The 22078-nt window shown below is 38.5% G+C and overlaps 3 protein-coding genes and 1 long non-coding RNA gene across 5 annotated transcripts; 2 read left to right on the forward strand and 2 right to left on the reverse strand.

Annotated features, from left to right (window-relative positions):
- The first annotated feature begins 150 nt into the window (after positions 1 to 150).
- LOC121895366 (cell division control protein 42 homolog) lies at positions 151 to 5309 on the forward strand. Of its 2 annotated transcripts, none has more exons than XM_042408437.1 (6): positions 151 to 258; positions 841 to 985; positions 1107 to 1179; positions 1287 to 1396; positions 2631 to 2828; positions 3705 to 5309. In XM_042408437.1, the coding sequence occupies exons 2-6, from the start codon at positions 881 to 883 to the stop codon at positions 3792 to 3794; spliced, it is 576 nt and encodes a 191-aa protein (XP_042264371.1). In that variant the 5' UTR covers positions 151 to 258; positions 841 to 880; the 3' UTR covers positions 3795 to 5309. The 2 variants fall into 2 exon arrangements, with proteins under 2 accessions (XP_042264371.1, XP_042264370.1); XM_042408436.1 differs by lacking the exon at positions 3705 to 5309 and adding an exon at positions 2997 to 3607.
- On the reverse strand, positions 5190 to 10096 carry LOC121895365 (F-box only protein 6-like). Its single transcript, XM_042408435.1, has 6 exons — positions 9602 to 10096; positions 8042 to 8291; positions 7467 to 7581; positions 7272 to 7367; positions 6612 to 6747; positions 5190 to 6512 (listed from the first exon to the last, which is right to left on the reverse strand). The coding sequence occupies exons 1-6, from the start codon at positions 9695 to 9697 to the stop codon at positions 6366 to 6368; spliced, it is 840 nt and encodes a 279-aa protein (XP_042264369.1). The 5' UTR covers positions 9698 to 10096; the 3' UTR covers positions 5190 to 6365.
- A 2906-nt stretch (positions 10097 to 13002) lies between these two features.
- Positions 13003 to 14221, forward strand: LOC121895368. Its single transcript, XR_006095760.1, has 3 exons — positions 13003 to 13279; positions 13496 to 13538; positions 13994 to 14221. It is a non-coding gene; the product is annotated as an uncharacterized LOC121895368 (long non-coding RNA).
- A 5725-nt stretch (positions 14222 to 19946) lies between these two features.
- On the reverse strand, positions 19947 to 21865 carry LOC121896216 (F-box only protein 6-like). The gene is given in 6 exon segments (XM_042409962.1): positions 19947 to 20179; positions 20279 to 20406; positions 20931 to 21026; positions 21126 to 21240; positions 21330 to 21489; positions 21798 to 21865. Coding segments are annotated over 4 exon segments (429 nt in total). The 5' UTR covers positions 21179 to 21240; positions 21330 to 21489; positions 21798 to 21865; the 3' UTR covers positions 19947 to 20027.
- Between the last annotated feature and the right edge of the window lie 213 nt (positions 21866 to 22078).

The raw sequence follows: 22078 nt of genomic DNA on the forward strand, positions 1-22078 counted from the left end.
CATGCAGTATAAAAAACAGCTATGGATTTAATTTGAGCATCTTTATATCCACTTTGGTTCCTCTCTTGCAGAATTTCCTCTCCTGAATAATTTGGACTTTGCAAAGCATGCAGGATATTTTATGTTGAAGGTGATATCCGGTTGTGATGCGTGTTGTTCGACAGCAATTCAGCTCCACACTGACCGTACCAAGTTGCTGCTCGCTGGTGCCAACGCCCGGCGAAACAGACGAGCTAGCAGAGATACGGAGGTACACTGGTACGTAATACAAACATTTTCTGACACCTCTGTCTGCAGCTGATTTAGAAATACAACGTTGGATATTAGTTTCATGTTTCGCCTTTGTCAGCTGGAACTCAGACACAGCAACTAATGCCAACGTTAGCTAGTTTATAAGCTAACGGTGGCAAAGCTAGCTAACTAACCAGCTAGCATTGTCAAATGATTGCTAGCGCTGCATTAGCTCAGCTTGCTAACCGATACAACAAACCGATTTCATTTTCAGAAACGTCACACGTTTGTTAAAGTATTTAGTGTCAAATTCTATTATGGACCTATGTTTCAAATATTAAAGTTGGAAAGATAATTACAAGTTACTTAGTGTTAGCAAATGAGTAATGTTGGTCAACGTTATCATTAGCAAACGTTAGCTCTAACAGTTTTGGTGGTGGGGTGTGACACTGAACAGTCTGACTTTTCCCATTAGTTTGTCTTGTTTAATCAAGGTTGTCTGTAACTGTTCATAAAGGTGGATTTTTGAATAACCTTCAGTTATTTCAGGGGTATTGTTTACATGTTTTATACATAGTAGATGTTCTAACGAGTTATCACATCTCCCAGCAGCTAACGTTGTTGCCAGCAGTATCAGAAAAGCACAGAGATGCAGACTATCAAATGTGTGGTGGTGGGGGATGGAGCAGTGGGAAAAACCTGCCTATTGATTTCATACACCACCAACAAATTCCCCTCTGAATATGTACCAACAGTAAGTAAGTTTTGTGTACTTTCACAGTCTGATGCATGTTTACGCAGACCCAACATTTTATAAAGAAAGTAAGAAATACTTCTGAACAAACTATGACATTCTTGTCGTTCTTTTCTTACAGGTGTTTGACAACTATGCAGTAACTGTAATGATCGGGGGTGAACCATACACCCTTGGCTTATTTGATACAGCAGGTAAGATTATGTTTTCCTCTTTCATTTGAATTTGTCTCTTAACTGAATGAACTACAGTTATTAGTTTGTCATACAGTCAGTTAATTTGCAGTTTGTTCTCTTTATAGGTCAGGAGGATTATGACAGGTTACGACCACTAAGCTACCCACAGACGGATGTCTTCTTAGTCTGTTTCTCAGTTGTTTCACCTTCCTCATTTGAGAATGTTAAAGAAAAGGTGAGTGCATTGAGTTTATCTTATAGCAGTGGAGTTGCTCATATGCACATCTAACATCCTCCTTCTCTGTATTATTAAGTCATTGGAGATTTGTAAAGTAGTATACTAGGGAAGGTCAGTCAGGTCAAACATATGAAAAACATACTGCCACAGCGGTAGCAACGCTAACACACAAACTAATACATACTCAACAATGTTTTCGATACAATCGATCAATTAATAAGTGATTCCCTTGCAAAGCAGTCCAATAAAAGGGGTACAAGATATGAAACGAAACCTAAAAATTAGCTATTGTAAGAACAAAATATATGAAACGAAACCTAATGCTGTTAACCCAACACACATCAGCATATAACAAGGCAGTGGCCACAAAACTCAGGTAGAAAATAAGACTCCAGTTTTTCCTTTGTAGACTCTTAACTGCCACTTTTACGGGGAATGGCAATGGATCTTTTGATCTTAGATCATCTGATGTCTCAGATGACAAAGTGTGAAGTAGGGGGTATTTTGAAAAGCCAGATTATAAAGTTGTTGAAAACAATTTGACTACTGTCTTGTGATAGTTTCAGGTTTGTTAAACAGAACATGAATATTAGGTTTAGGAATATGATTCAGTCTTGCGGATGTGCAGAATTTCCCGAGGCATTTCAAAAATATTTGGCTAACTTGTGGATCCTGTTTTGTTAATGAGGAAGTTCAGTTCATGATGGTTACAATCTAGTTTTTATGTTTTGTGTGTGTGACCAAGTTACATGGAATGTGAGAAAAATAAATGAATACACAAGTTAAACAAAATAATAGCCAATAAATAATATACATGAGCATACATATATATACAAGTGTAGCCATACTGTATACGCATATACAGTATATCTACTCATTTACAACCTATAACCAATATAAAAAGTGTTGTTCCTTTCCTGAACAAGTATGGCACCATGACAGAGATTATATGAAAGTAAAACATCCTTCTTCCTTTACCAAGAATCAAGAACAAATGGTTTCTTTTAGTTACACCAGGACCCCAGAATCTTCAGGCATCCCTTCTTTTTACCCATTAAATCCCCTTCTTCCGAGCTACAATAGTTTTTTTGGGAATAATTATATTCCATCATCAGACCTAACTTCATAGCAATTTCATGCATAACATTCTACATGTAGCACAAAATTTAATTGAGTGTATCTTCCCTTTGATGATAAGTGTTTTGTCTTTGTGGGGCTTTCTTTTCTCCAGTGGGTTCCTGAAATAACTCACCACTGTCCCAAGACCCCGTTCCTGTTGGTAGGCACTCAGATTGATCTGCGTGACGATCCCTCCACAGTGGAGAAGTTAGCCAAGAACAAACAGAAGCCAATCACCCCCGAGACAGCAGAAAAGCTGGCTCGTGACCTTAAGGCAGTCAAATATGTCGAGTGCTCCGCCCTAACACAGGTAAGATCTCCTATTTAATAACACGTAAAGCTGGTGTGGCAAGCATGTGTTTAAATGTCGGTTTCCTAACGAGGGTGGAAATGCTTTTGCTAACAACATTTGGCTTCAGACTTCATCTAACTCTGTGTTGTATGCCTGTCTTTCTCCCTTGTTTTCCTCTGTCTGTAGCGGGGACTGAAGAACGTATTTGATGAGGCTATCCTAGCCGCTTTAGAGCCCCCTGAAACTCAGAGAAAGAGAAAATGCTGTTTGTTCTGATGTCTTCTTGCATCTTGCTTTGCCTCTCGATCGTCTGCTGCTTACTCATTGTAAAGAAATGTCTGTCACTAAATTAACTACAACGCTCTTTTAAACTTTAAAAAAAAAAAAAAACAACTTTGTGCCCATTAACTTTTTTTCCTTCTGTTCATGTGTGCTTTCTTTTCAACTTGATCTAATCACAAGTACCCATGATGCCTAATATGACAAGAGTGCCAATCTTCAGTTCTCCTTTCTGTTGTCAGCACTATGTGTGCAAGTCTGTGTAGCTGGACATAACAGTTTTCTTTTGTTTTCTTAATTCAAGACTCTGTTATTATCTCAGTATTGAGCTTCTCAGTATCATTTGTACCCTACGAAGCATTTATGCTACATTCTGTCTTAGACAGTGAGAACGTTTTTTTTCTACTGCAGCATCAAAATTTTCCATGGGCTTTTGTCTATACTGAGACAACTTGATCACGAGGAGAGTCTTGTATAATGTTATTTGAATAAAGGAAAATTTTGACTGCCCTGCTCCATTTCTACTCAGCCTTCTTTCACAATTAGTTCCCTGAAGATGATAATTTGTATTTGGAACGTAGCTCTGTTTTGAATATTAATATTTTGTTTCCACAGAAAGGATTAAAGAATGTGTTTGATGAGGCAATACTGGCTGCCCTGGAGCCCCCTGAACCTAAGAAAAGGCGTAAATGTGTACTGCTCTAAGTTCCGTCGCAGCCTTCTCCACACCACTTACCAAATCTAGGTTAACAGTACTGAAGAGGTTTGTTGCACAAGCACATTCCAGCATGAGTTGAAATACCGTGAAATATTTTGCCTCCTGACTGACTTAACCTAAATACATATTCAATGTTGAGCATGATTTTTAAGATTGAGTAACATTTTGATGCTGTTTGTGATGATTTGATGCTGTTGAAATGGCCTTACATGGTGTGAACACTGAACACTTAAAATATATATATCAATAAATTGTAGAGGACACTTCTAAATAACCTTTCAGTTCAACCACATTATGTTTTAGCGTTCACTTAGCAGAAAGGCTGTTCCAAAAGGACTATGAAATGGGATTTTTACTACTGTTTTATTGACTGCCTGTAAAGCACAAACAAGCTGATAATGATGACTTAGCAAGATGCTCAAATTCTGTCTTTGTATGTCCTACATCTGTTTCTTACTTTTCTAGTAATTCTCTTCATGTTTAGCATTTACACTATACTGTATGTTCTTAACACGCAGGGCTGCATTTCATTGCCACTGCCTCATTCTTCTGGTGGGGTATACAGCGATATAAATCCTGCTAAAGTCTTAAAACTCAAATATTTTGTTTTCCAAACATTTTTTTAAGAACACATTACTCAAAGGGTTAATAGGAGTCATTTTATTTCTCCACATAATTTCATGTTCAATGTCAACATCGCCTACGGGCAGATCTAAGAAGTATTTGACAGTTAGACATTTCTAGGCTATGCTCCATCTCACTTCTAGTTTGCCAAAAACAACCTGGCAAATTGACGCCTGTCAGAGTCCAGATCCGCAGAGGCTGACAAAGAAGTGGGAAATGTACGGAGCTAGATGTTTAAATACAATGTGAACACGCCATTGGAAGTCTTGTATCACAAATAGTCACTGTCAGTTTAAGCCACTACACGCATACAGTTTCCCAGTCCTTTACTTTTTGTGACAGACATCAGTTAACATGAAGGTGATGTGTATCTTTTACTGCTTATCAACACAAGTTGCAGAAGTTTAACTTTGTAGGTGCATTTTAGCAAAACCAGGGTAAAGAACTATTTTGATGACTGAAAATACTTGCAGCATTGTTACGTCAGCAACACATTGTGACAGTTCTTACAAAATGCTATACATAGTTTGAGATCCTGTGAAGTTTTTTGAATGACTGAAGTAGTAGTATTTGCTTTTGTCTTTTACTATATCCATGCCTAGATGTGGGCTTGAATTAGATTTGTAAATACAGTGAGAATAACTCATAACTTATTGACTGAATAAAAATGTGTGCATTACTGATACAAAGACTTTAAAAAGAAGCTGAGGTGACACTGAAATCAAATTAACCAGAAAATGTTGATTTGCAATAGAGAATGAGTTTCTTGGAGTCTTTGATCTTTATTCAATTTGACATCAAAGTTGTACTGTATCTTCCGTGTGATAAAACGTCACAATAAACCAGTATTATGAATAAAACTAACTTCAAATACTATACATGATGTTGTCTGACTTGATGGTGAAAAAGAAGGTTTATGAAAATACACATTTTTGACAGATGACAGGGATGAGAAATACAAAGAGTTGTAAAACATTCTTCAGCCAAAATGTTTCCCACTTCAGATTTCAGCATAATAACATATACATTACAGAGCAGTGCAAAGCATATTTCTATTACAGCTGTTACAGTAGTGTTCACAAACAGAGTGTGGATATTTATTCTTTTTGTCCAAAGCTGAGCAACACTCATCTTGGCCCAAACATATGGATGTTGTCAGAAATAATGAGATCACAGCACACAATGATGCCTCCACATAACTCACTCCACTTTACAGGCGAACACCTGAGAATAATATCAGACAGTCCACTGACGACCCTGTTCTTCAAAACTACTCTTGATACTGTATAGGGAATCTTTTCCATTTATATAACCAGGTGACATACAAAAACACTAAACTGAAAAATGATTTATTCCAGGCTCAAGTGTACGTTTTCATTAAAAATATGGAATGTTGAATACAGAGGGTGATTTATATCAAGTGTTCTCAGGGATCATAATGGCTCTTTGGTACTAAAACAACATTAACTTCATTGCCCGTGAACTTCCTTTTAAAAATGAACAGCCAGATGCAATGAGAGGTAATAATAGTGTTTACATTTAAAGAAAGTTACATTTCTGTTAACTCCTTTAAATGGTCTCTTTTAGTGTGTTGACTTTAAAGCAAGATTTGCACAATTTCTGACAAGATTTTCAATTACACTTGCATTGGAACAAATCTGTTACAACTCTTCTGTCTTCTGTTGTACAATGCTACAATTCAAGGTGTGCTGTGTTACTACACAGAAAATCTACATGTCACAATTTTTTCAAATTTCCTTCCATAAAGAAACTTATGCACATAGAGTATTTCGTTTTTTAAGTTAAATAAAGAATCCTTTAACATGAAAAATGACTGCGTATTACAAGGTCAGTATAACATACAGTGCAATATCTGAAAAAAGGTGCAATTTTAGGCAAAGGCAGGAAACATGCTTTAGATTAATCCCACAGAGCTATGTCTCGATTGCTGGACATATCTCAACACTGCTGTCCGTAACACGAATACCATACCATCCTTCCCAAAACTGTGTGTCCTTGCCTCCGTGGGTGAAACGGATGTATCTCACTCCTGGTCCGTAGTTCTGAAATACATGGGTCATCTGAAAAATAAATATCAGTCAATCTAGAGTTGTCTTTGGGATTTGTTCCTCTGCTAAAAACATCATTTTATCAGTTAGGGCCCCGTGCTCTGTTCATACCTGATTCCATTTCTGATCGTTCCACTGCTCAAAGTAAACCGTCTCAGGAGCAAATGTTTGGACAACCTTCTTTCTTTGATTCAGCAGCTCTACGCAGATCTGATATTCAGAGCCACAATCCCATCGTGGTGCATACCTAATGTAACACAGACACACAAGCATGTGAACGTACAGTAGATGCTTATTTACTTTGAGTGATTTGGAAACAGTTTTGAAATTTAGGACTCCAAAGTCTCCAAAGAGATTACAGCATTATTCCATTTGTTGACGTATAATGACATTGTTAATACCATGTTTTTTAACTCTGCACAATAATTGGCTGTTAAATCTAGATTGTGTCAATTTACCTTTGATTAAGGAATTTACGTAATGAGCTGTGACAATATTTAATGTGTATTGTTCCCAAAAGTGTAGTAGATGCACACATCCAATAAACTTCAAACAGGTGCTGGACCAAAGAAAAAATGCAACAAAGAAAGATGAAGGTCCGCACACTGTAGCTCCTTTTAATGAGACATCCACCAGTGACGTTTCGAGCTACATGCTCTTCAGACTGTAGCAGCATGTAGCTTGAAACGTCACTGGTGGATGTCTCATTAAACTGCATCTAAGGGAGCTACAGTGTGTGGACCTTCTTCTTTTTATATGTATTGTTCTCACCAATCAGATACTTTGATGTCCGGCTGGAAGTGATCCATAAACGACGGGTTGTACCCTTCCACCTCCAGATCAACCAGCTGGGACTTCATACACATGCTAAAGATAACAGAATAAGTTTTAGTGATTACATAATTTGAATGTAGTACATAATATGATTGCCATATGATTTCTGCGCCACCTATGGTGTAAACTCACCCATAAGAGGTCACAAAGTTTTTCTGGGCCACTTCATTTGGATGTGGCACCATAACTCCCTCTACTTTCCATCTATCACCACCGTTCTGCACAATTTGCCAATGATTCATCTCATCTATAAAAACAAAAAGGATAGTTGTAAGAGAAATTATTTTGGAGAGCAGGAAAACAATGTTGAGTAGAGTTAAAGGTGCATTGTGTAGAATTTAGTGACATCTAGTGGAACGGACTTGGCAGAAGTGGAATAAAATATTCATAAATATGTTTTAATTAGTGTATAATCACCTGAAAATAAGAATCATTGTGTTTTTGTTACCTCAGAATGAGCTCTTTATGTCTACATAGGAGTGGGTTCTCCTCCACGGAGCCCGCCATATTTCTACAGTAGCCCAGAATGGGCAAACCAGACAATGGCTCTAGAGAGGGTCTTTTGTGTTATTTGCTGGTTTTGCGACCACCGTAGGTTCTCCTACATGCTTGGAAAGGGAGGGTATTCAGTTGGTTGCAATCTGCAATATCACCTCTAGATGCCACTAAATCCTACACACTGGTCCTTTAATTTTGCAGCTTCTTACGTTCTCCTCTTGGATTCTTGAGAAGATTCCTTCTCTTCTTGCACAGGAAATAAAACAACCTCCAGTCTTTAGGTATTTTGGCAGGATCACGGAGGCGATATCCTTCTCTTCTACATCGGTCTCTCCAAAGAGATTCACTGTCAGCCACTTCTTTCCATTGACGGCACACTAACCGACAAAGATGAACCACCTGTTCAGGAGGAAGATTCAGGAAGATCTCCTCCAGGATCTCCAGAGGAACAGGGAAGAACTGACGAGAACAGACAGGGCACAGATAAGGTGGAGCTTTGGATAATGAGTTTAGTTTTAAAACGCTATGGACCAACACCCCTCCCACACTGCCTATATCATCATGTATGTCAACATTTTGTCTCAGTATTAAACAAACAAGAAAAAAACTAAATGTTATTCAGTATGTGGAGACAAGGAAACTATGTTACTGTCTTTGATACTAAATGAAATTGAACTCGCACATAAAAATTTAACAAGCATATGCGCCTGACTCTTCAAAGAAAGAACAAAGTTAGACCTAAAGGTGAATCATTTTAGAGGTTATGCATTGACAATATTTGCTGGAAGAAGGCTTCGCTTCTACCATACAAATATTGCATCTCCAACAAAGTCAAGGACACCCACTTTACACTCTTACACAAGATTTATCCCTCTAATTTGTTTTTAGCTGAATTTACAGATGTTGAAAGCTCTTGTGCCTTTTGTGGAAAATGTGAAGAACCCCCATCCATTTGTTCTTTACCTGCGAGAAAACCTTGAAATGTTGGGAAAGTTCATACTTATTCACCAAAGTCAACCCCACACTCTTCTTTAGCCTCAGGACATTGTCTGTTATTTTGTTGCTGTTACACACAGCATATAACAGTTGGTTAAGTAGAAAATGTCTTTGTTCTAATAGCATTTTTTTTACCCAATGTTAAATTTCTTAAAAATAAGAAATCCATAAGACTGCTGGAATTAAATAGGACTGATGTTTCTCCATGAATGACTGATGTTATATTATGATATATTTTGTCATGTGCCTTTTTATCTTTTTTTTTTGTTGTTGTTGTTGTTCTGTTTCACTTTTTTTATCCTCTTTATATTGTCTGTTTGTATGCTTGTCTTGATATTTATATTTGACTCATTTAGTTTCATTTTGAGTCTGTGACTCTTGATTCATGCAATGTTGAACCTTTTGTATGTTTACAACTGTTCTGTTCCTATGTTGCAAAAAAAGTTTACAAATGCAGGTTTTATTTTTTTTTTTTTAATGACAAAGCTCTTAAATACTGATAATTTTAGCCAATTGTTTTTAGCGCATTTGTATACTTTCTCTTTCTAATGGTTTCTGTTCTGTTTTTCTCCCCTTAAAAATGAAAGTGAGTTCCCTCGTGCTGAACCACCTGCACCTCTTTCCCAAAATGAAAAAGACCAAAACAAAGTGTGGTAATCGTTCAACCACTATCAACTGTTTAATCCACGGTAGTTTAATAATTCTTGTAGGTGCAATTCAGTTGAAGTTCATTAAGCACTGACTTCGTGTTGAGGGTCGTGTAAAGCACTTACTTCTGCTTTTGAAAGCGAACATGACGAAGCAGCAGACTGACTGCGACTTGAGGGTGAATCAGAGCTGTGACTTGAGCCCATAGGTTTCCTCTTCATGCCTGGGACAGACCCAGACTACTAACGACTTTACAGGCAATACAGCTTAATATGCTCAATCGCTACAATCGCTTCTCGACCGTCTGACGAAGACAGGTTTGTGTGTGACTGCTTATGCAGCAGCGATATCTCATATATGGCTACAGTTATTTATAAACGATAAAGCTACACGACGCGGAAGTAACTGTTAGGTTCGAGGAAAGACTAGAAATAAGCAGCTCCGATACAAACGTTACCAATCAATCTAAATTTAGCAAATGACTACAGTTCATCTACTTTCAGAAGTAACGACAGTCACTTTCGGTCAGACCTGTTTCTACGTCGTCTGTAAGTCATACTTCTTTCCAAAAGGTGTTCCTTGTTTCTGACAGTTCACCAAAAGAAGCGTTCGTTATTAACACCGGGGCGCACGTCCGCCTGGACGAGCGCGACGAGCGCGGAGGGCGGGAGGGGGGAGGGGGGGTAACAGCTAATACAACGCAGCAAAGATACCCGAAAGCGAAGGATCTTGTTCCCCGTTATATTGTACCCTATTATTATTGTAGCCAATAATCGATCCTGCAGCAGCTGCAGGACGCCAGTATCGCTGCTGACTCCGCCCACCCTGATGAGTTTCTGTATACGCCGTATGAATGAAAAACGAACCCTCCAATGTTTACTTAAAGGAAATTTCCGGTGTGGGCGGGCCAACTGAAAATACTATTTAACGACGATTTAACCATAGTTCCTTGGTGTCTCGTGTTTGCGGATAGCCGAGGATGATGAAGTTTTATGAAGCAGCATCAAGGTATGAACAACTTTCAGAATGAAAATCTTGGAGTCTTTGATTTTTACACAATTTATCATGTTTTTTTTTACTATATTTTGTTTGTGATTAATCAATAATCTGGTATTGTGATAAAATCCTAACCCTAATTTCTAATACAGTATGTTGGTGACTGACTTAATCAGCACATGTATTGGTAAGATATTATTTTACAGATCCTTTAATTTTATACCAGTTTCCTGGAAATTTTCTGAGTAATTTGCAGGTACTTAAAGGACTAGTGTGTAAGTTTTAGTGGCATCTAGTGGTGAGGTTGCAGATTGCAACCAACTGAATTCCCTTCACCCTCCCCTTCCAAGCATGTAGGAGAACCTACAGTGGACACGAAAAACGCAAACAGCCCTCTTTAGCATCAGAGTTTGTTTGTCCGTTCTGGGCTACTGTAGAAACATGCGGTGCAACATGGCAGCCTCCATGGAAGGGGACCTGCTCCCTCTGTAGATATAAAGGGCTCATTCTAAGGTATCGAAAACACAACGATTCTTATTTTCATAGGATTATACAAAAATTAAAACACACTTATGAATATTATATCCCATTTCTGCCACTAAATCTTACACACTGGTCTTTTAATGGTTAACTTTAAGGACATTTTACAAAAAGGGTGGTGCAATTTGGTACAAATTATGAGAAAACAATGAAAAAAAAATGTGTTACGTTGGTTCAGTTGTTGGTACTCAATCATTATATTTGAGTTCATACATAGTTGTTAGTTTGTAGAATTCTTCAATTTAACTCTTAACAATTCTTCAACAGGACAGAAAATATTTAGTTTTAAGTGTGTAGTTTTGTGTGTCAAACTACAAAAAGATATATTTTTTTAAAATAGAAGTGATTCTACAACAAAAATAGTTGAACATTACACATATCCTTCATCACACCTTACACATTACAGTGTGTTGCAAAGCGGCAGTACAAAGAAGATTTCCATAAGACCGATATGCCAAACAGTAATGCTGCACAGCTTTCATGAAGAAGTTCAACTTGTGGATAATGTTGTCCCAAACCATTTAGCATTCATCCTGGACCAAAACAGGCTCTTTCTCTGACGTTGACAACGTCAACAAATCAATAATACTGAGGAGATGGATTTTATTCCCAATGAGGTCTGGTTATCATTACTGCAATGCATTGTTCCCTCAAATTACAACAGCACAACACTGATGCAATCATTGGACTTCAAATGCATTATCATTAATCTACCTTTCAATGAATACGACTGAGAAGCAAGCAAACATCAGATAGTCCATTCAAAGAGCCTGTTCTGCAAAGCTGCCTTTATGAGGCATATTGTCCTTAGGATGTCCATGACTGGTTGTCATGCAACAACACTAAAGGGTAAATAACAAAATTAACAAAATTATTTTGGCTCAATGGAAATTTTCATGATGTCATGACCTGGCTAAAGTGGCCACAACAAAAGGGAGACACACCGTGATATAGCTTCAACAAAAGATATCTATTTAAGCAAATTAAAGAGATAATTGAATATTTACAATGTGAGGCGTGTAGTCAGTGGGATCAGTGGTGTATGTGATGCATGGGTGGTGAGTGTATGTGTGTGTTGAAAGGTGCATGAAACCAATGCAGTCTAGTATAATGTTATTTGAATAAAGGAAAATTTTGTCTGCCTTGCTCCATTTCTACTCAGCCTTCTTTCGCAATTAGTTCCCTGAAGATGATAATTTGTATTTGGAAGGTAGCTGTTTTGAATATTAATATTTTGTTTCCACAGAAAGGATTAAAGAATGTGTTTGATGAGGCAATACTGGCTGCCCTGGAGCCCCCTGAACCTAAGAAAAAAGGCCGTAAATGTGTACTACTCTAAGTTCCGTCGCAGCCTTCTCCACACCACTTACCAAATCTAGGTTAACAGTACTGAGGAGGTTTGTTGCACAAGCAAATTCTATGGGATCAAATAATGGTCATAAATATTTTGAGCATGTGAAATGGTTTGTGAATGTGTAATAATGTTTTTGCAGCTGTAGAAATATTTGTGCATGTGTGTCAAAGTTTTGTGCACACAGACATAATTTGCATATGTGTAAAACATTGTTGTAGCTGTAGAAATATTTTGTGTATGTGTAGGATTTTTGTCAACAGCAAGGTTTCACAAAGTCTGAGAGACGGACACACAAATTTCCCACCTTTGTGTGCGACAGTGAAGTAACAACTACAAACTGCAAATTATGAGTACAGATTTTTTATGTGTGAACTCCGATTGATCAAACGCAGAGTCACTCTGTCCAATCAGAGGGCCAATGGTTCTGTTATGTTCAGCCCTCTCAAGCGGGTAGCTCACTCCCGGCCTGAAAAGTGAAGCCAATGTGGAAGTGCCTTAAACCTGCATTCTTTCTAATGGCCAGAAGGGGGCGACTCCACTGGCTGCAAAAAGAAGTCCAATTGTATAGAAGTCTATGGGAAAATGACCCTAATTCTCACTTAATTTATTACCTCAGTAAATACTGTCCCATATGGTCCCATTTAGAGTGAAATAGATAATAAAGCAACGTATGCTTTAGGGCGTGGCTACGTTGTGATTGACAAGTCACTACCACGGCAACAACGTTGATTACGTAATGTAACCATGGCATAACCCCAGATTCACAGAGTATAGGCATAGCTGCGGCTATTTCACAGTGTGTTTTCAGTTCATGTAAGTTAATCGTAACATTTTCACCGCCTAAAAGAGTCTTGTTCAGCGTTTGGCTGTGATAAAAGACCCTCTAAGGGGTCGGATGTTCAGTTTTGTTCCAGTAAGTATATTTTGTTTTAAAGGTTTTAGGCCTGTTTTGTGCCAGCAGAAATTAGCATTAGCATTAGCATTATCACCGTTAACCATAGATTGTAAATGCACCTTGCTAACGAAGCTAGCAGCTAGTGCTATGGTCAGCTCCACACTCTCATCCAAATACAGTCACTTCTGGTCACTACGTCCACATTTTTTACAGTCTATGATCATCCCCCTACAGGTCTTGAAAGATGGACGACAGTGCAGGCTCTCCCGCGATCCAGGTGGGTTTAATTGTACTTGAGGATGCTATAGATGTTAATGGTAAACATTTAATGTGTTGTGTATTTAGGTTATAGTTAGTTTGCTGTTATTGTAAAGCAACGCAGTTGTCCAAATGCATATTTCCAAGTTCAGGAAGGCTGCTTTATGTACCCAGGATAGAACAGTAATGTAGCTTTCTGTTAGCAAATGTCTGCTAGTGTCACTGAAGTAGCAGCATCAACGCTGGCAGGAACTTTTCAGGCTGAAGGCAAACCAACTATGATGAACTGTACGTAATAACACATAGTTAGACACTCCTTAGTATTTACAATTTTGTGTTAGCGTTGATAGCGTTAGCTATTAGCTTAGGTAAGGTTAATGATAGCCATAAGTCAGTAAATTTGCAGTAAGTTGACTATATTTTCTTTGCAGCGATTGCTTTTGCATTTTAATCTTATTCTGTTTGTTGGCACAGGTACAGCTGATGGTGAATTCATCCCTGTGGATGTTTCTACGAGTTTACGAACAAATTTTAATTACACATACACAAAATATTTTGACAGCTACCAAAACTTTTTACACGTCCGAATTATATCTGTGTGCACAAAACTTTTTCACACATGCACAAAATATTTTTACACATTCACAAACCATTTCACAAGCTCAAAATATTTATGACCATTATTTGATTCCATATAATGTGCGTTTGAATTAGATTTGTAAATACAGTGAGAATAACTCATAACTTATTGACTGAATAAAAAGGTGTGCACTACTGAGACAAAGACTTTAAAAAGAAACTGAGGTGACACTGAAATCAAATTAACCAGAAAACGTTGATTTGCAATAGAGAATGAGTTTCTTGGAGTCTTTGATCTTTATTCAACTTGACATCAAAGTTGTACTGTATCTTCCGTGTGATAAAACATCACAATAAACCAGTATTATGAATAAAACTAACTTCAAATACTATACATGATGTTGTCTGACTTGATGGTTAAAAATAAGGTTTATGAAAATATACATTTTTGACAGATGACAGGGATGAGAAATACAAAAAGAATTGTAAAACATCCTTCAACCAAAATGTTTCCCAATTCAGATTTCAGCATCGTAACATACACAGCAGTGCAAAGAATATTTCTCTTACACCTGTTACAATAATATTCACAAACAGAGTGCCTTACAATCTGAGCGGTCACACTGTGGATGTTTATTCTTTTTGTCCAAAGCTGAGCAGCACTCATCCTGGCCCAAACATATGGATGTTGTCAGAAATAATGAGATCACAGCACTCAGTGATGCCTCCACATAACTTACTCACTCCACTTGTGAACACCTGAGAACAGCATCACACTGTCCTACTCTGATCCTGTACAGGGCATCTTTTCCTAACAATTTACATAACCAGGTGACATACAAAAACACTAAACTGAAAATGATTTACTCCAGGCTCAAGTGTAAATTTTCATTAAAAATATGGAATGTTGAATACAGAGGGTGATTTATATCAAGTGTTCTCATGGATCATAATGGCTCTTTGGTACAAAACATTAACTTCACTGCCTGTGAACTTCCTTTTAAAAATGAACAGCCAGATGCAGTGAGAGGTAATATTAATATTTACATTTAAAAAAAGAAATTACATTTTAAATGGTCTCTTAAAGTGTGTTGATTTTAAACCAAGATTTGCATTATTTAGAAGTTCTGCACAATTTCTGCCCTCAACATTTTCAGATACACTTGTGTTGGAACAATCTGTTAGGACTCTTCTGTCTTCTGCTGCACAATACTACAACCCAAAGTGTGCCACTAACCAGAAAATCTGTTAGGTCTTCTCAAGGTGCAGCTGTGGGAAATTTTTCAAATTACCTTCCATAAAGAAACTGATGAACATACAGTATTCACAGTTTTTTAGTTAAATAAACAATCTGAAATGGTTTCTGCCTTACATAACCGATACTCCCTACCAGTGTGAGAAGGTGGCTGTCCTACAACCTCTGACCTAGGTGTCGAACGGGCTTCCCACAGTCTAAACACAAGACTGCCTTAGCCTGCTTAGGGAATCCAAATGTCCACCCTGGCTTCTGTAATCACTAGCTGCTGCTGAATCACTTATTTCAGACCTATTATGTCAGGAATGCCTGACGGCCGGATAGCAACGGAAATGTATGCATGAGATAAGTGGTGGGAGACTGGTTGTACTCCGGAATGGCCCTTTAATGGGCTATCTCTGGAGGAGGCCCACTCTGTCAGCTGAGGGCACTTGCCTGGTTTTATAGGGCAGCCTCGGAGCCCTGACCGTAACATCTAATTTAAATCAAATAAAATTAATTAAATGCCAATTGAACAAGTTATAAACATCTCATTCAGATATGCTTAACCTTAACTTGCATTCTGATAATATGCAACAACTTCAAGTACACCAGAACCTTTTTAATAAACAAATTTAATTTCTACTATCGGCCCATCCCAGTAGAGGCGTCTGCTTACCTTAAAGAACTAGTCAGAAGATCTCAGAGATGAGCAAAAACCAGGAACTTTGGTTGGAGTGTATAAAAAAACAAACCAGTTTTATTTAGGTTTTACAATAATATGAGTTATAAAAAAAGTGAAAAGTTTAATGCAGAGGTTATAAAAGGTTATAAAAAGTAAAAAAGAAAAAAAGGTGGCCACAAGAACTGTTTGGTCTCTTTTATATCATTTTGTCTGCCACTGCTTACATCTTAAACCATATATGGTCCACAGACTAGAACAACAACACACTATTGGATATATCTTTATTTATGTTGTACATCATAATTCATAGAACTCTGAGATGTAAGCTATTTTTACATGTTCCATGACTTAACGGCTAGAAGTTAAGATTATAGAGGTGTCAGCCAGGTGCAAGAACCGCAACTCGCCTTGAAGGCCACAGGCTTCCTACCATTTTAACCATCTCAAAGATGTCAGTTTGTGCCTTGCACAAAAGTTCAGTCACAGTTCAATACAGATCATGCAAACAATGAGTGCAAACATTGTTTCATGTGTTAGTTAACTGCCAATTTTAAATATACTTATTTGAGAATTATTTTGGAGGTAGATTTGGGTAGAGTTGGTCTTGGCCACTTATTAATGGAATCTTTAACGCCCTCTCTTGGCTGAAGCACACTCAAAGCCCTGCAGGAGGATGTTTGTGGTCAGTGGTGGTGCTGGTCAGGGCAAAAGACTATACACATAAAAACAGAGGTTTCTGAAACCACACGTGGCCAACCTCATCCATCCTGCCACCCGGCCTTTGAGACTGGTGGCCCCTTCACAGTTACCATTGTCAGATAATTATAGTCAACCTTCAGATCGAGACACCACCTATACTACCAAGAGTTACATAATCAATCATTCAATTTTGGCCACAGCTGGGTTTGTGCAACTGGCATCGCTCTGCTTGCAAAATATCACACAATAAAAAAAATTAAAAGATAAAAATATAAGAAAAATGATCAAACAATTCAATTTTATTTATATAGCACCAAATCACAACAAAAGTCATCTAAGGGCACTTTTCACATAGAGCAGGTCTAGACCGTACTCTTTAACAGTTTCCAATAACAATCAAACAATGAGAAATCGAACATAAGTAACTTCAATAATAGAGTATATTTAAATCCATCAAACCTTGTTTTTTTTCTATTTTAACACGAGTCTCAAGAACTAAATGTCTCTCATTGTGAAATTGTTTCCTTTTCCTTGAAGAAAGCAGTTAAATATTGTTGGGCCTCATACTCCATGTGCATGAGACAAAGGCAGGCCTGCATGCAATCACAAAGTCTGATCACAAGAAGGGCGCCAATCAAGTCCAAAATGGACTCCATCTCCCAACATGCTCTGCTCAGTTCGCATCATGGTGTTAAGTCCGGATACTCTCATCTATCATTGGCAGAGACGCTCCAACACCAGAGGAAGTCACAGAAACACAGCCATGACGTCATCGCCCCTTTAACTACTGGTTGCACACAGAAATCTTTGCCTACTACAAACCATGCAGGAGGAGGCTCTGTCCCTTCGTGAGCCAGTTTACTAAAGGGGGTAACCCCGTGCACACCCTCGAGCTGAAACTTTGCCCTGCGATCAACCAAACAATCACCAGATCCAAGAGCAGACAGCTGCCACCAGCACTTTCACTGCCTGCGGAAGGAAGAAAAGGATTTCTTCACGAAGATGCAGATAACTTCTATGCCCCGCTCTTCTTCAACTAAGTCAACTCTGCTGTTTTCTCCGCCACACTGCCAAGGATCAGCTTGCCGTGAAACCCACTGACAGAGCATGAGGACGGCCCCGTCAGCATCTGAAATGGACCAAAGACGGACTGAAACACACACCCTGCTTGCTTTCTGAAGCGACCAAGAGGCTTAAGTCTGGGCGGAGACAGTGTTAGATGGTGTATTTTCATCTTCAGTGCTGTTAACTTTTAGCTTTTCAAACTTTATTGCTCATGTTTGTTGTGTGAATTGACGGACCACCGAGTCCCTTTGTGCTGTTTTACTCTGAGGAATATTTGAATTTTGCTGCCTGTTAAGTCGTGTTTACCACACTAGACTGTCTGTGTTTATCCCGCTTGGGACTGCTATGTTCGTGCCACTGAGTGAGAAAGTAAGTTGCTTTGTCGATCAGAAGTCAGACAACGTGCGTTACAGACTGCCGTCCGTATGCACGCTCTCTGTGGACAAAGCAACCGCTTCTCTCCCCCCCAATGGTCGCTTTCCCTCCTCTTTCTTCTGTGGTGGAAAGCTGTCCTTCCATGAATAGGCCAGTAATTGTGCAAAGAAGACATTTACATCTATAAGAGATAGTTCCCAAGGGAATACGGAAGGGGAGAATCAGCAATGTCATATTTTAATCTTCTGTGTGTGATGAGCGAAGGCCGCTTGGCCATGTGTATTGGGAGAAATGTGGAAGAGGCCAAGTACAACTGATACCTGTTAGAGAAGTGTGAAACACCTTTTGTTTTCTGTAGCTGAGTCATGTCTGGATTATTACCAAAGTGTTAAGATCAAGCGAGGTGGGGTTTAGCAATAAAGCTCCACGTTAGGAGGGGTTATGAGAGGTATATACTTCAATGTTTTATGATTTTTCATTAGGTTCTTTATCCCGGGATCAAGGCCTCGGTTTGCTTTGTATTGCTCTTTATGCAGAGTAAACTTATTCACACTGAACTCTACCAGCTTCCAGTGTATTTCTTTGAGTCTTTCTCTTGTAAGTTTTGAGTTTAATACTAAGTTGTGGGTGACCTGAAGATTTATTGGCCCATCTGAAGATTTCCCCACAACACTTCCCTCTCGTATCACTAACCCACACACACACACACATCTTCTTACACATCTGACGGTCAGATAATAGTTTTACATGGAATTGGGTGAGTTTAGAGATGCCGACCTCTAGGCGGCGCCATCTGGCTATTTTAACCGAGACACCATGGTCATTTCCGCCATTTGGTTTTGGCGTGACATGACTTCCTCCCAGTCACGTCGCCATCTTGCCACGCACCCATACCCACACCCACACACAAATACATGCTCCCGCTTGCATGTGTTTTCGCTGTACACAGCTGTTTTGTGTATGTTATTGCTTAGGTAGGATTAGATTTTAGGATAGTGATTTATTGATCAAAGCATCGGCTAACTTTGTTAACTCTGCTATTGTTTAATAAACACTGTTATATCTTTAAAGAGAAGTCTTTTGTCCTTATTGTGTTTTATATATTGTGAAAAGTGGCTGATTGAGAGAGTCACAGCTCGAACTCAAACCTTCATTCACCTGTGAATGTTGATATCCCTCAGATTTTAGCATTCTAGATTAACTCTTTTATGAGACCACCTTATTGTTTGGTTATTGGTCCTGGTTTCCGGGTGGTGCCCCGCAATTATTAATTCATATTAATTATACACATTATAATTATCTCTGATAATTATTAATAATTGCTAATATCCAACCGTGCTCCTCACAAATCCAACAGTTGGTGTCCCCATGTGAGGCTCTCTAACAGTTGGTGCTCTGTATTATTAATTAATATTAATAATTTCTTGATTTTATAGTTCATAATTATCTCTGATAATTATGAAAGCGCTTTTACACTACAAGCCACATTCACCCATTCACACAGACATGCATACGCTGATAGCAGGGGCTGCCATGCAAGGTGAGTGAGTAAAGGTGCTAAGGTGGGTGGTAAAGGTGAGTGATAGAATAATGTTAAAATATAACACATGCAATAAAATGAAATAACAACAGTATGAAATCACTAAGTATCTAGTTAACTTCAACACAAAAGGTTTAAAAAGAGAAATCATCAAGTTTCACATGCAACAAGTTTAGCATTGATCCATCTGTGAAAGGTGAAGGTGATCATAAACATGAACATGAAAAATGACGGACGATTACAAGGTCAGTATAAGATACAGTACAATATCTGATAAAAGGTGCAATTTTAGGCAAAGGCAGGAAACATGCTTTAGATTAATCCCACAGAGCTATGTCTCCATTGCTGGATATATCTCAACACTGCTGTTTGTAACACGAATACCATACCATTGTGCTCAAAACTGTGTGTCCTTGTCTCCGTGGGTGAAACGGATGTATCTTACTCCTGGTCCGTAGTCCTGGAATACATGGGTCATCTGAAAAATAAATATCAGTCAATCTAGAGTTGTCTTTGGGATTTGTTCCTCTGCTAAAAACATCATTTTATCAGTTAGGGCCTCGTGCTCTGTTCATAGCTGATTCCATTTCTGATCGTTCCACTGCTCAAAGTAAACCGTCTCAGCAAATAGTTGGACAGGCCTCTTACTTTGAGTCAGCAATTCTATGCGGATCTGATATTCAGAGCCACAATCCCATCGTGGTGCATACCTAATGTAAGACAGACACACAAGCATGTGAACGCACAGTAGATGCTTATTTACTTTGAGTGACTTGGAAACAGTTTTGAAATTTAGGACTCCAAAGTCTTCAAAGAGATTACAGCATTATTCCATTTGTTGACGTATAATGACATTGTTAATGCCATGTTTTTTAGCTCTGCACAATAATTGGCTGTTAAATCTAGATTGTGTCAATTTACCATTAATTAAGGAATTTACGTAATGAGCTGTGACAATATTTAATGTGTATTGTTCCCAAAAGTGTAGTAGATGTGTGCATCCAATAAACTTCAAACAGGTGCTGGACCAAAGAAACAATGCAACAAAGAAAGATGAAGGTCCATACACTGTAGCTCCTTTTAATGAGACATCCACCAGTGACGTTTCGAGCTACATGCTCTTCAGACTGTAGCAGCATGTAGCTTGAAACGTCACTGGTGGATGTCTCATTAAACTGCATCTAAGGGAGCTACAGTGTGTGGACCTTCATCTCTTTATGTGTATTGTTCTCACCAATCAGATACTTTGATGTCCGGCTGGAAATGATCCATAAACGACAGGTTGTACCCTTCCACCTCCAGATCAACCAGCTGGGACTTCATACACATGCTAAAGATAACAGAATAAGTTTTAGTGATTACATAATTTGAATGCAGTACATAATATAATTGCCATATGATTTCTGCACCACCTCTGGTGTATATTCACCCATAGGAGGTCACAAAGTTTTTCTGGGCCACTTCATTTGGATGTGGCACCATGACTCCCTCTACTTTCCATCTATGACCACTGTTCTCCACAATTTACCAATGATTCATCTCATCTATAAAAACAAAAAGGATAGTTGTAAGAGAAATTATTTTGGAGAGCAGGAAAACAATGTTGAGTAGAGTGAATTTTGCAGCTTCTTACGTTCTCTTGGATTCTTTAGAAGACTCCTTCTCTTCTTGCACAAGAAATAAAACAACCTCCAGTCTTTAGCTATTTTCGAGGGATCACTGAGGTGATATCCTGCTCTTCTACATTGGGCACAACTCGAGGCAGCCCCGGAAAGAAACCACCCTTAGTGGTGCTGTGGGGGTTAAAAAACACACACCACAGTCTTTTCTCAAATCTACCAACAACTGACCTCAGCACCTATGTAACATAAGATGGAAAATGAAACCCACTTGACAACAATGGTAAAAGTAAGTTAAAATAAAGTGAAAATAGAATACATAGAACACATAAAATGTGTACTTCAGTGGTGGTAATTTCAGACCTAATAACCAAAAACTCAGAAAGTATTTCACCATGTGTGGACAATCTGTAAATCGGCGCCTAGGTCTCTGAAGCCATAAGCAAACAGAACCTCCTTTTTCCCAATGGACACGGACTCACCACTGGCCTTGATTAACTGAAATAAGCCTCTTTCGGCTTACCGCAGAACGTCTTCCCACGGGTTTAACCTCACTGTGGGTCTTATCTTTGTCGAGCGCAAGTTGAAGCTGCCCCAGAAAAAAAAAAAAACACCCTTAGTGATGCTGCGGGGGTTAAAAAACACACAACAAAGTCTATTTTCTCAAATCTACCAACCACTGACCTCAGTACCTGTGTAACATAGGATGGAAAATAAAGCCCACTTGATGAACTAAAAATATCTAGAATGCGTAATATAAGGT

This window comes from Thunnus maccoyii, chromosome 4 (assembly GCF_910596095.1).
Source record: "Thunnus maccoyii chromosome 4, fThuMac1.1, whole genome shotgun sequence".
NCBI lineage: Eukaryota > Metazoa > Chordata > Actinopteri > Scombriformes > Scombridae > Thunnus > Thunnus maccoyii.

Bases quoted from the DNA above. Each gene is read 5' to 3' on its own strand.
- LOC121895366 (XM_042408437.1), top strand. From the start codon at position 881: ATGCAGACTATCAAATGTGTGGTGGTGGGGGATGGAGCAGTGGGAAAA. The intron at 1,180-1,286 runs GTAAGATTATGT...TTCTCTTTATAG, and splicing joins TGGCTTATTTGATACAGCAG to GTCAGGAGGATTATGACAGG. The intron at 2,829-3,704 runs GTAAGATCTCCT...TTGTTTCCACAG, and splicing joins AGTGCTCCGCCCTAACACAG to AAAGGATTAAAGAATGTGTT.
- LOC121895365 (XM_042408435.1), bottom strand. From the start codon at position 9,697: ATGAAGAGGAAACCTATGGGCTCAAGTCACAGCTCTGATTCACCCTCA. The intron at 8,292-9,601 runs GTAAGTGCTTTA...TGTTCTCGTCAG, and splicing joins GTTCGCTTTCAAAAGCAGAA to TTCTTCCCTGTTCCTCTGGA. The intron at 6,748-7,271 runs GTGAGAACAATA...GTGTTACATTAG, and splicing joins GACATCAAAGTATCTGATTG to GTATGCACCACGATGGGATT.